This window comes from Ambystoma mexicanum, chromosome 6p (genome assembly GCF_040938575.1).
Source record: "Ambystoma mexicanum isolate Mex_15411 chromosome 6p, UKY_AmexF1_1, whole genome shotgun sequence".
Taxonomy (NCBI): Eukaryota; Metazoa; Chordata; class Amphibia; order Caudata; family Ambystomatidae; genus Ambystoma; species Ambystoma mexicanum.
In genome coordinates, this window is record NC_090935.1 from 786,362,080 (window position 1) to 786,374,529 (window position 12,450).

General features: G+C 44.5%; 1 protein-coding gene across 13 annotated transcripts in view; it reads left to right on the forward strand.

Moving 5' to 3' along the window:
- Positions 1-12,450, forward strand: part of CAST (calpastatin) — a 757,786-nt gene that overhangs the window by 520,857 nt on the left and 224,479 nt on the right. For all 13 annotated transcript variants that reach the window (XM_069627659.1, XM_069627661.1, XM_069627656.1 and 10 more), the window contains 3 exons: positions 2,988-3,068; positions 3,167-3,217; positions 10,291-10,386. In XM_069627659.1, the coding sequence (XP_069483760.1) occupies positions 2,988-3,068; positions 3,167-3,217; positions 10,291-10,386 (228 nt within the window). The remainder of the gene's footprint in view (positions 1-2,987; positions 3,069-3,166; positions 3,218-10,290; positions 10,387-12,450) is intronic.

Consider the following 12,450-nt stretch of genomic DNA (forward strand, 5'->3'; position numbering starts at 1 on the left):
CCCGGGCCAGCCCGAGTTCTGCCGGACTGGCTCAGCTCTGTGCCCTAGAGTGTCTGCTATGTTAAAATTCAGTGCCAGTCCCTCTGCAAAACTTAGCTCACTTTTGCATGAATTAAAACAAATCAAGCCATATAGGGTCATGCCTTCTGCCTGTGCTGGACAGATGCATGAATGATGACTGGGATCCCCTATTGGAATGAACATTGTGTGTTTGTCCAGGAAGCATCCTAGAAAATGTTGAGGGTGACTACCACTGGTGATTGTGTAGCTGCCAGATGTTTGAAAGAAGGCACCTTCCTGTTTGTAGGCAGAGCATTCATTCCTCTGTCAATATTCCAGTCCCAAAGCACAATAGATGAAGAAAACCCATCAAAGACTGAAGAAGCTTGGAAGCTGCATTTTTCCAAGATCAGGATGATGTTCACTCTACCTGTGGACACCAGACTTCTAAATACCGATGGAATAGTGCCCCAAATGCTCAGCTAGGTTGAAAGCCTTGCTGCTCAACCCTGCGCCAATCAGACATGAAGAGGCAAGAGCACCGGAGAAGCCTGAGCATTGGTAACATATAGACCCCAAGGCCTATTGTTAAAAATCTGGAGCATAAAAACTGTAAAAGCACCATTGGGTCTCGTAGGAGTTCATCTTTTATCTGAACTTTGATTGGTGGGCACCGACTGCGCCTGCCAGTACTGAACAGCAGAGATATGCTGTGTTCGAGCTGCAATTGTTCATCTCTCCTCTGGTTCAGCACCTCCTCCAGGGGGTCTTCTGTCATCCTGCTTGCCTGCAGCACTTCATTGTTTCCATCAAAACTGCGGCTGAATGACCGGATGCTGATGGAAAGATTTTCTTTATAAATTTGTGGCTGATCTGCCCAATCCCATAATGCAGCCTCTAGTCTCTGAACAGCGGCGTGGTTTTGAGACTAGCAGAGACATAACTTTTAATATAAATCTTGCAATAGTCTCTTTTGACTCTGTCCTTCTCTGCCACAAGCCTTTTTGCATAAATACCATTAGATGCAGAAAAAGCATTTGAGCGTGCTCTTGTTTTCTTTTTTAATGTGCCGTGTTGAACATGGCATCCGTAAGGTTTTCCCGCCCTCCGCTATCTATACCCTTTCCTCCCAATTTAGCGCTTGTTCTACAAAACCTTGAAAGGGGCTCAGAAATGGAACATCTTTTATTAAACTCGAAAGAAACAAAGGTCGAATGGAGAAGGGCTCCAAACTCTCTTGATATACAAGATGCAAGGCTGGAGAAGACCCCAACCCACCCATCAGGAATCATGCACTGTTGAAACTGAGTAGTTATCCAATCTTGGATAACCAGCTTAGAGGCACTTGTGACATCAGTCAAGGCGAGGATGTGCCTTAGTGTATATGGACCCTAAACCAGTCCTCGCCAGGTCCAAGCAACTTTGTCCAGAACCCTTCCCATGCTGTGGACAAAGCCTTTGAATAGACATGGCCATATTTGGGCCTTTCCTACCCTTGAACAGGAGAAAGTCATCCAAATGGTCGGAAAAGACAGGGCTGAAACACAAGGGTGGGTAGCCATTTTGGCTATTGTAGTGTTAAATAAATAATAAATTAAAGGCATAGTGTAGAGCAGTAGTAAAATATAGAAAATGCGAGATATGCTGCTTCCAACCTGTTATGGTGACACTGGAAAAAGACTGAGAAATACGCTTTAGAGGAAAAAGTAGTGTTACACAAAAAGGTAGAAGTGGGGACAGGGTCCCCCGCTGCAAAGGACTGACGAGTAATTGTCAAAGATGTGAGCTGCAGGGCCATGTCGGGTGTAGTCAAAAAGGGTCAGGATAAAAAGAAAGGGGCCGCCAGATATATAAATATGAAGAGTAGCTCTGAGGAGGTGCAGCTGGTAGTGTGACTTCTTAGAGACGTCGGAGATGTGAGGGAAGAAGGAGAGTGTGGAGTCAAAGATGACACCGAGGTTTTTAGCCTTGCAGGTTGGAGCAGCAAAAGGGCCAACAGTGTCAGTTTCCCTCTGAGAGAGAGAGAGAGAGAGAGAGAGAGAGAGAGAGAGGGAGAGGGGGAGGGAACGTACGTGTACACACACACACACACACACACTGTACATGTACTCATGCTCCACTGGGTCCACGCCATCTGTTGATAGAATGCGGGCTGTTTGACTGCTCGCTGAATGTCTCAGGCCATGTACACATTATTCTGTGCCCCTGCAATTCTGCCCACATAGTGCGTGAATATGTTCTCAAGTGCCGAACTCCATCAACCATGTAATCATATTGTTGTAGGCCAAGGGTACATTCTGCCCACTGCTCATGAACTTTAAATTTCGAATTAAAAAGAGTTTTATGGTTATCCCACTATTGCTGCTTTGCACTGTCACCTTACCATCTGTTTGTTGTCTATACTCTTTTTATGTATCATCCGCAAGTAACTGGTTCACTGTAACAGCACCTCGATGCCTACGGGTTGCTGCACACTCTATACATGAAATAAATAAATAAACCAATGTCAATATTAAATAAAGGAATTGCAGGCAGCATAACACTTTTTCTTCTGAACATTTAATGGGTCAACATTCTTAGCAAAAGCAGGCATTGACGGAAAGTCAGTACAATACAACATGGAGGGCTGTCGATAGGTGTTAGATAGTTTGAGTGAAAGCCTTTGTTGATCTCTGTCCTGCTCCTAGTTCTTAAGTTGTTACTCAATAAAAGGCAGCATTGAAGCTTTCAGTGTTTGGAGGACCTGGTGTCAGTCTTCGCAGAGAAACCACGCACTGAATGTGTATGGAGTCCAGTCTTGCCCAGTCGAGCCAATCTTTGCCGAGCAGGAATGATGCATATTGGCGTGGCATGTGGACATGTTTGCCTGATGGCTAGATTAATGAGGGACATCCGTTTGAGGTGCCATTTCATTTTCAGAAAAGTTTACAAAACATATATTAAGAATGTTTAAAGGAGAATTAACATCTGCATATGTTATATTCTAGGAGAAAAACACTGCCACGCACATAGAAGAGCTGGGCAAAAGAGAAAGTACCATCCCGCCAGAGTACCGAAAATTGTTGGATGTAAGTAACCAAAGAAAATTGGTTCTTTCAAATATAGAGTATCGCCCTTATAAACACATTTGTAATTAATCATGAAATACTTTTGCTATGTTTTCTAGGGTAAAGTAGATGGGAAAGTTGTGCCTCCACCAAAGCCGGAATCCGAGAAGGTAAAACTCAATGTTTTCTGACATAGCAGTATTGCTAAGGGTGGGGGTTCTTTTACATGGTTAGAGCTTCGTTTAGTCCAAAAGTAAGACTCCAAATGGCTCATGTCGCACTTTGAACTTCCTCACACACACTCCTCGTCGCCTCCCTGCGTCAAAGGTCTACAGCACTGCAGGCACTGCATGCCTCTTGTTCAGCTAGCTTTACCTCAGAGCAACAACCGTGAAACCCGCAACAGCCCTGGCAGAGTCAGCAACCCAATGATCACTACATTAAATGGTGTATTCACTGACATGTCTGAACTAGCCTTTATTGCAGTGAAAGTAGGGTATTCTGCCGGGTAGTGTCTATTCAACACCTGTGGAGTGCTGTGTCTGGAAATGCATGCAAGCCCTCATTCTAGATGGGCACCTGATTAGAGACCTGGATCCACAACCCCTGACCTTTCACCCCACTTGAAGCTTGAATATCTTAGTTCCCGAAGTCTAGCTCAGGGGCAACTTGCTCGCCTTGGAAACAAGACGACACGGAGCACCCCAGGTTCGATCCCCGGGTCCGCGCGTTATAAATAACCTATCATATCATATCTTCATCCAAGTCTGCATCACCCTACTATAAAAGACGTGACGTGGCAGTCATCATGAAGACAACCCACACCTCACATATTCCTAATGGCCACATCACACCCTTCAGAAACCCAGCCTGTGCGATACAACCTTTCCCGAATTTACATTGCACTTGCCTAATGCTCCACTTTTGGCCACAATTGAATGGAGCTGCTTTCAAATCAATTCACTCCCTCTTTTCGCATCAAGAGATTCTGAAGCACAACCTTTTCATTGAATAATAAAGTCAAAAATTGCAATTTCCATTTGTATTTACTGTTGGTTAAAAAGAAAAAGGTGAGCTTTTTTATGGTAAATGTGATGAAGCTCTGAAGGGTGGTGTGCCGCTGTATCTATTCATATTTTTGATGTATATCACTTATCCCTGTTTATGTCAGACTCACCAGCTTCTAGCATGTAGGAGGCTTTACTGGAATGGTGACCTAGTGCATAGGATCCAGCTAGGTCAAGATGCATGCAACGAAACCGTATAATCTGAGCAAAGCACGTTCTCTCGAAGCACCTCACAATTCGGGGAATAGACCCAACCTGAATATTCCCTTTGAATTACTGCACTTTTATATTTGATGGGGAGGTGAAGGAGCTTTCAGTGTTTAGAGGTATTGTTGATCTGTAAATAAGGCTGTTTAGCATATAGAAGTTGACCCAGAATTGTATTATGAAAAATATTCCCCACAGTAATTTGCAGAGCACAATCTAGATCTGCGCTTACACACACTGAAAACACACACCTACAAATGTACAGCTATAACCATATTCGGAGGTCTATATAAATGTGGAGAGAGAGAGAGAGAGAGAGAGACGGGGAGGAAGAAAAAAAAACAATCTGGCCTGGTGGCTTTAGTTATAAGGAACAGGGGAACTCTGAGAGGTTAGCCTAAACCCAATCAAGGTAGCAATGAAGAGCAGTGAACTCTATTCTCAGGAGAGTGTGAGTGGGCTCAGGGGGCCACAATGAGTCCAGGCAGTGAAGCACACAATAATTCAGTTTCGACAGGAGTGTATAAAAATACAGTATTTATTATAAAGCAAGCACTAGAAAATGAAACAAGCAGGTCATATTGTACAACACTCAATAATAATAAACCTATATGCAGTGACCATACATTTGAAAGTGCATTCAATTACTTAAAATTAATAAAATAAGTAAATTAAGTGATAGTAAGATGGAACCATGTGCACGAGAAATGTTCTCTAGCTTCAGAAATCCAATCACTATGAAGAGTGGGCCTTGTGCCCAAAAGTCATAATGCTTCTCACCAGAATTATCTGATGCAGGTAAAGTACTTGTGTTGGTGCTGGTTCAAGAGAAAAGATGTACCAAGGTTACTGGTAAGTAAACATGTGTTCTTATCTTTCAGGTAATGCTGCTCAGGTGCGACAACCAAAAAGCAGTGGAATGGAAGGATACAAAGAGACTTGCTCTCAATGTTATCCTATGGAGGACACTGGAAGACAAATGATTTGTTTATTTACCCCTCTAACTCCACTTTCCCCAGGTGACTAGATGGGTTGAATGGGGGTTGCTGGAGGTAGGTTTTCACACCTTTGGTTCAGGCTCGAGTGAAAGGATTCTTCCGGTCAGGTCCAGGAGCAGAGCGCAATCCTTGGCGATGGGGACATGCAGAAGGCACCGATGCAGGCCTCTTCAGGCCACGTCACAAGATTGGGGCAGGAGAGTTTCAGTGATGACCACCATAAACAGGCGTTGGCAGGAGTCCTTTCAGTTGCGGTTGAAGAAGACCTAGCAGAGCAGGATCCCTTGAAGCTGGGTGGCTGAAATTCAACAGGAAGCTGCTTACACCACAAGCCGACGACCACTGAAGTTACGGCTGCAAAGACGGAACGGTGACGGATCTTGCGAGGTAGCCCACTGGAGAGCTGGTTACCCCACCTGGTGGTCCAGGGACACTTCCAAAGGCTCAGGACGGCAGGATCCTTGAGAACACATTATGACGGGTGGGTCCCACCAGTTCAAAGGTTGAAGCATTGCACAGGACCTTCACAGATCAGGTAGTCCAACAGGGTTCACAGGGCCAGACACAGAAAGGGATGCTGGGCCTCTTCAGGAGTCTTCTTTGGATCTTCGGTCAGCTGTTCTTCTACACAGGATACTTGGCTCCGATCTGAAGAAATTGCTTCAGGAGTCCTCTTCTTATGCAAAATGCAGCTTGGAAGCAAGTTCAAGCCCAGCAATGGTAAGGATCTGCACCATTCAAACAGCCTGTGGTTATCCAATCAGGGACAACTACTGGTTTCACTCATGTCCAACACCTACACTCACTGGTACCACAGATGTGGAGTGGCACCAGACAGTCCCACCCACTTCCTGATCCACACACATATACAAAAGCATCACTAGCCCATGAACTTTGGGGCTTTCCGGAGCAAGTGCATGACCTTATATGGGATGTCCTGACCCGGCAAGGCAGGAAGAAGGCCAAACAACAATATGGCCAAAACAAGCAAAATTCTTGCGGCAAGGCCATTTTAGGGCACTTGCCACGTTTAGTAGCCATACGCATTAAATACGTATGTGCACACTAGACATAAGACAAAAATGGTAAAAATGTAATAGCTGCCACCAGTTTGTCTTTAGGCACATATAAAAGTAACCACAAATGCCAAGTGTAAAAGATTAGGGTGATACAAAAGTATCCTCATTGCACGTGCTGTGCAGAGTGTCAAAAAGTTACAAAAGTGTGAAAGTCAAAAAGGAAACAGTTTCCCAGTACTGGTAGTCTGAAGGACTGATCTGTTTCTCCGTAACAAAATTAGCAAAAGACCAAGGGAGGAGTGAAGCTGCAGGCTTCGCATCCATGTAAAAAGCCAGGACAGGCTCAAAAGCAAAAATATTGGGTGTCCTTAGAAATATGGAGGGGAAGTTGCGAAGAGAAATCTTTCCTAACTTGTTCTAAAGATGTATACATCTCAAGGGTTATGAATAGAGCTACATATCACATAGATAAAAGTATTGAATCAACGACATAAACTCCACCCAAAAGTTATTGAATCATTGGGTGAGCAACTGAAATGATCAATTATAATTCGAAAAATATGCTGCCTTATATTGTACAATAAGTAGGCCAACAAAATGCAAACGTGTCTAAAATATTTTGATCAATTTGAGACACTGGATCTGGGCATTTCTACAGGCCATCTGTTCCAACTAATTGGAGCTTTACTTGAGAAGGCCTGGCACACAGCACTATTCAATCTTGGGATATCCAGTAACATGGCATTGTCTAAGCCGGCTCTGTCCCTTTACTGACCTATTATATTCCTGCGTAAGATGATGCATATGGGTGAGCAGTGTACATGTATAGGTAAGGCACAAGCTCTTGCATAACATTGGAGTCACTGACATATTTGTTACAGAAACATGATTACAATTAGTAGTTTCACAATCTAATCGTACAACACGTGGGTTGGTTGCCCTAAATCTCTAGATCACACCTAATCCTGCAATTGTATTATTCCATTTCAGTAGAGAACAGGGAGTGCAGATGTGCACATGTTAACTGCAGAAGCCTGTTAGATTGCAGGGTCCTTGTCAGAGATGTCATGTTTTTCAAACCAGCTCGCCAATAGCAGGTGGGTTGAGCCCTATTCGGGCTCCGTCATCCTGAAGCAGTGAGCATGCCTAACAAAGCATTTTATTCCTGGCCTTCAGCCAGGTTTATTTACTAGTGTACAGCATACAGAAGGAGCTTTTATGCATTGTCATTATTCTGATATTATCAATGGTGTAGTGCCCATTGAGAAATTGGTATTCGTCTTTTTTTAATTTTATTGGAGACAGCCGGCAGTGTTTTGACAAAAACACTGCACATAGGAAAACCATGTAGTAGCAATCCCATTTGTTCGTATTTTGCATTTCAAAGAAATGATGGACTTTGGGGGAGCATACACTAGTGGGAAGAATTGCATTTAGTATTCGTATGAATACGCATGTGGGGTGGGCTTGGAGTTGGATGGAGCACGATACCAGCACATCGGTGAGGAAGGGGTAGTAGGTGGTGAGGATTGTAACCAGCTCATTGGGAAGAGGAGGCTGGGTGGGTAGAGAGATCCTAGCGATCAGTTCACGGTTGAAAAGGGGAGGATAGAAAGGAGTGGGAGCCTAGTGAGCAACCCAGAGGTGCCGGGCGGTGGCGGAATTGGGTGACGTGGCGAGTGGGAACATTGAGATCAACCAGATAGGGAAGGCGTTTGAGAACAGAGTCCAGTGGCTAGTTCAGGGGTGAAGGGGTTTGGCAGGGAAACCTAGTGACAAGCCGGGTAGCAAGGGAGGATATTAGGACCGGTGGGGATGCCCAGTCAACCACCATGGGTTGGAAGGCAGTTATGATTAGATGGGGTATATGGAGATCACGTGGCAGCCTCTATCTTGCAATTTGGTGAGCTGCAATAAGGACAAACAAGCCAACAGGTTTTGCCATTGTCTATGTACTCTTCAAATGGCAGCCCAGCAAATGACACCCTTGTCTCTTGAATCAGAAGCGCAAAGATAAATCACATGATCTCTGCTCAGCGCCCAATCGATGTTTTTGGAGACTTCAGAGTGGGTGAGTATTGAGTCCTGTGGAGGCAGTTCATACTACAGCTTTGCTGAGCATGGGTAATGGTATTTCAATGCCCCAGTTCTGCATATGTGGAGTGATCAATGTGAGATAACGACCAAGACCACCAGCCGGAGCAAAGTTTCTTGACCCACTAAGGCGTAACACATGATCCTTCACTTGGTCCAATTAGAGCCATTGGAAACTCTGAGGTGGGCGGGTGTTTTAATAATACAGTTCTCAACCAAGAGATTATTTTGAGACATAACAATTCAAGGCGCTGTTAGTCACGTTTGCTCTGATATGATATGATATGGCATTTATAACGCGCCTATACACAGGTGTTTCATGGCCCGACGAGGCAAGGGGGGGGGGGGCAATGGGAGGACAAACAACGATCCTACTAGGCCAGGTGTCATTCAGATCGTGCAAGTGCATGGGAAAGGGGGAAAGGAAAAGTGCGCAGGGGGAAGGGAGAGAGGAAGTGCAGTACATGGGAAGTGGAATACATATGATACATAAATAGCCAGCTAGTGGCAAGTGCAAGGAAGTGCAGACGTAAGTGCTAGTAAGGCGACTGAAAGGATACAGAAAAACGGTCCCCAAGTGCAGGGGTTGCCAGGGAGGCAGTGCAGGTGGGTAATTGACGGGGCCTGGGCCAGAGATCAAAAGGGTGGCCAGGTAACCAGGGCAATTACGGTCAGGAATTCAGCAAGGGAGGGGAGGAGAGAAAGCAGAAGCAAAGAGGAGGGTTTTGAGGTGTTCCCGGAAACGGAGATGGTTCTCCTCAAGTTTCAGGGAGGCAGGAAGGCTGTTCCAGAGAGAGGCCCCTGCTGAAGAGAGTGATCTGCCACCAACTCGTTGCTTGGAGAAGCGACTGACCCTAAGGGAGTTGGAGGCAGATGAGCGAAGAGCTCGAGAAGGGAGATATTTAGGTAGAGAGAGTTGAAGGTATTTCGGTTCCTGACCCCAGAAGGCCTTGTGTACAATGAGGGTTTTGAACTTAATCCTTGCAGCCACTGGGAGCCAGTGCAGAGATTTCAGTCCTGGAGAGATACGATCCCTGGGCTTGTGGCCAAGGACATGCTTGATCTTTTGATGAAAATGCGGCCCAATACTAGAGAAATGTGGGTGAAAATAATGATGCAATGGCACTATACCCCGGAGAGGTTGGACACGATGTTCACCAACTCCCCGAATACATGCTGGAGGGAATGTGGCGGGAAGGGGGACTGGCGGCATATGTGGAGGGAATGCCCGAAGATAAGTTCCTACTGGGAGGAGATCAAAAATCAAATGCATAAAATGTTTCCGGAGACAGAACATTTAGGGGATGAGGTGTGGCTAAGGGGGCCTGTGGGACCCCAGGGACAAATGCCTAAATACCACACAAAAGCGGAACTTTATGGGATTATTAATAGGGGCATGGCTGGAAATTGCATACAATTGGAAACATAAATCCCCACCACTAGCAGTAGACTGGACGAGAAGGATTTGGACACATCTAACTATGGAACTATTAACCTATAACATCCAAGGAGAGCACGAAAGGTTTAGAAATGACTGGGGGCTCGTACTGAATTGCCTCCAATCGGACTATAAAGAACAATGGCGTCCACACAAAATAAGGATACTGGACCTATTTATGTGAAAGGCGAATGGAACTTCCCTGAGAAGACTTAGATAGACGGAGATTACCCTGGTCGGGGGTTAGGGGGCTGGGGGATTGGTATTGTTCTTGGGTTAAATACTTACAATGTACGCTGAAAACAATAAAAATATGTTTAAAAAAATAAATGCAGCCCAATGATTCCCATATCAAAATCACAAGTGTTAAATGTTATTCATTGAAAAAAAACGATTTTTAATAATGTATTATGTTTTCAGCCTTTGAGTGAAGCCGAGCTTGCTGATGAGTTGTCAAAGGACTTTGCATGCTCTCCATCCCCCACGACAAAACCCACAACACCTGCCAAGCCTACAGTAAGTTTGTGGAGCTATAAAGAGTCAAGTATGTTAATACAGACAGTAAAACTGTGTTTTGAGTGTTTGTGACCCAAACAAATGGCGTACAGATTTTCTACTCTCCTCTTTTGGCAGCTTTTCAATCAATATTGGTGTAAAACGCTATATGTAGCAATGGAATGAACAACTGCAAGTGACCAAAGCATAGTTAACCTTTGCTCGGTCCAAGGTCTACAGCTGTGGCTCTAGCGAAAGCCTCTTGAACCAGTCTATGTTAATGATTGCCAAATCTGGTCTTAGCTCCCCCTGCCACCTGCCCTCTGTTTCCACGGCACAGAGTAGCCAAAGGTCTTATATAGACTACTCTGTATCCTTTAACGCAAAGGAAACAAAGCTTAGCTGTGCAACTCCCACCAAGCCTCCTAGGAGTTCCCTGCCAGTTGTTTTATTTTTGCAAGTCATCGCTGAGAGTGTAGGCTACTGACAAAGCAAGGATGTTGTTCGGGAAAAACACAAGGTGCCTTTGGAGCATCTCACCCTGAGAGGCTCATGGTGTCACAGACGCACAACCCAGAGATGTGAGGCTTTGGATTAGGATACACTAGTGGGGTTGGGGGAGAGTAGAGGAACCAGCACAGGGAGGTCCCTGGAACTAGCACAGGGAAGTCCCTGGTCCCTGTTCCCTCTACCACCCCCCCCCCCCGACCCCACTAGCGTATCCTAATACGCTAAAAAGTAAAAACTAAAAAGTACTTGGGGCCTCACTAGGAGAGGGATGAAGCATAAAACTGATAAATCTCCCTAACACTTGTCACTGGATTGCAAGTACATTGAGCGTTCCTGGTCTCAAAAATAAGGGTCCCAGTTCTTACAGCTCAAAGAATCACCACCTAGGCGTGGATTTCAATTGACGTTTTCAAATGGGGTTTTTCATTTGTATTTTTATCTGGCACAAACCTAACCTTTTCCGTGACTGTTCCAGAGCCCATACAGTTAGTCCTGCGAAATGACAAAAATAATACTTGTTAGGCTTTGTTGCACTGTATTGTAAGTGGGAGTTCCCAGTGTTCTTTGAACATTACTGTGCAAATCCATTGCAAAGCGCTTTTCATTAGATACATTATGGATGGGGCACAGCTGCTCAGGAGGAAATCAAGCTGTCTGTGGTAGCCAGTGTTGTGGCTAGAATCAGCAACGATATCAAGTCATGTGTGATGTGTCTCTGGTTTCTAAGCATATGTTGTGGTGTCGAGATGCACATTCACAAAAGGGACACTCATTAACAATGTAAAACAAGAAGCTGGTAAATGATATCCAAGAAGGTACACGAACAAAGACACGAATTCCAGTGTGGAACAAGTGAGAGAGCAAAAACAAAAGACCAACAATGGAGAGAACAAGAGTGAGCCAGGAACAGACCAGATAACCGAGAGGAAGGGAAAAATAGAAAATAACATTGGTGCAGCAATTGTCTCTGTTGCCTACTAGCGCTAATTTCAGAGCACTTCTTCAGTTAACCCATGATGTTGTCTCCATTTTATATCGCAGCATATCACATTTTCTCATGCCTTGATGACTGAGAAACAACCAGAAAGATGAGGAAAATGGTTGGACACCATAAGCTAAATTGTCTTTTATTACCGAGCTCAGTGTTGCTCACTTTTTCGACCTCTGGAGTATGAATGGCCGAGTCAATTTGGTGGGCATTAAACCTGTGCGCTGGTGGTTCTTGTCCCACTGAACTGTATCCATTGTCACCATTTTACCGGCTCTTACAAAGCCAACCATTAAAGTTGTCGCTTATTAAAATAAACTAATTAAAATATATTTCTTTACAAAACATTATGTAGCTGAAAAATGTAATTACCTTTATTATCGGATCCTGCTTCGTTGGATCATTGTAACCATTCCGTATGTTAATGATGTCTTCTAGGACACTCTAGGAAATGATTTCTGAATAATCTAAAATGTCATCCTAGTTTTTTTGTTTGATTTCCATAACCTATTAACCCATTATCTTTGGGTTGCATTTCGCTATATACAGAAACTCACTTTCACATTGGAAAATGGATATGCTGAGGC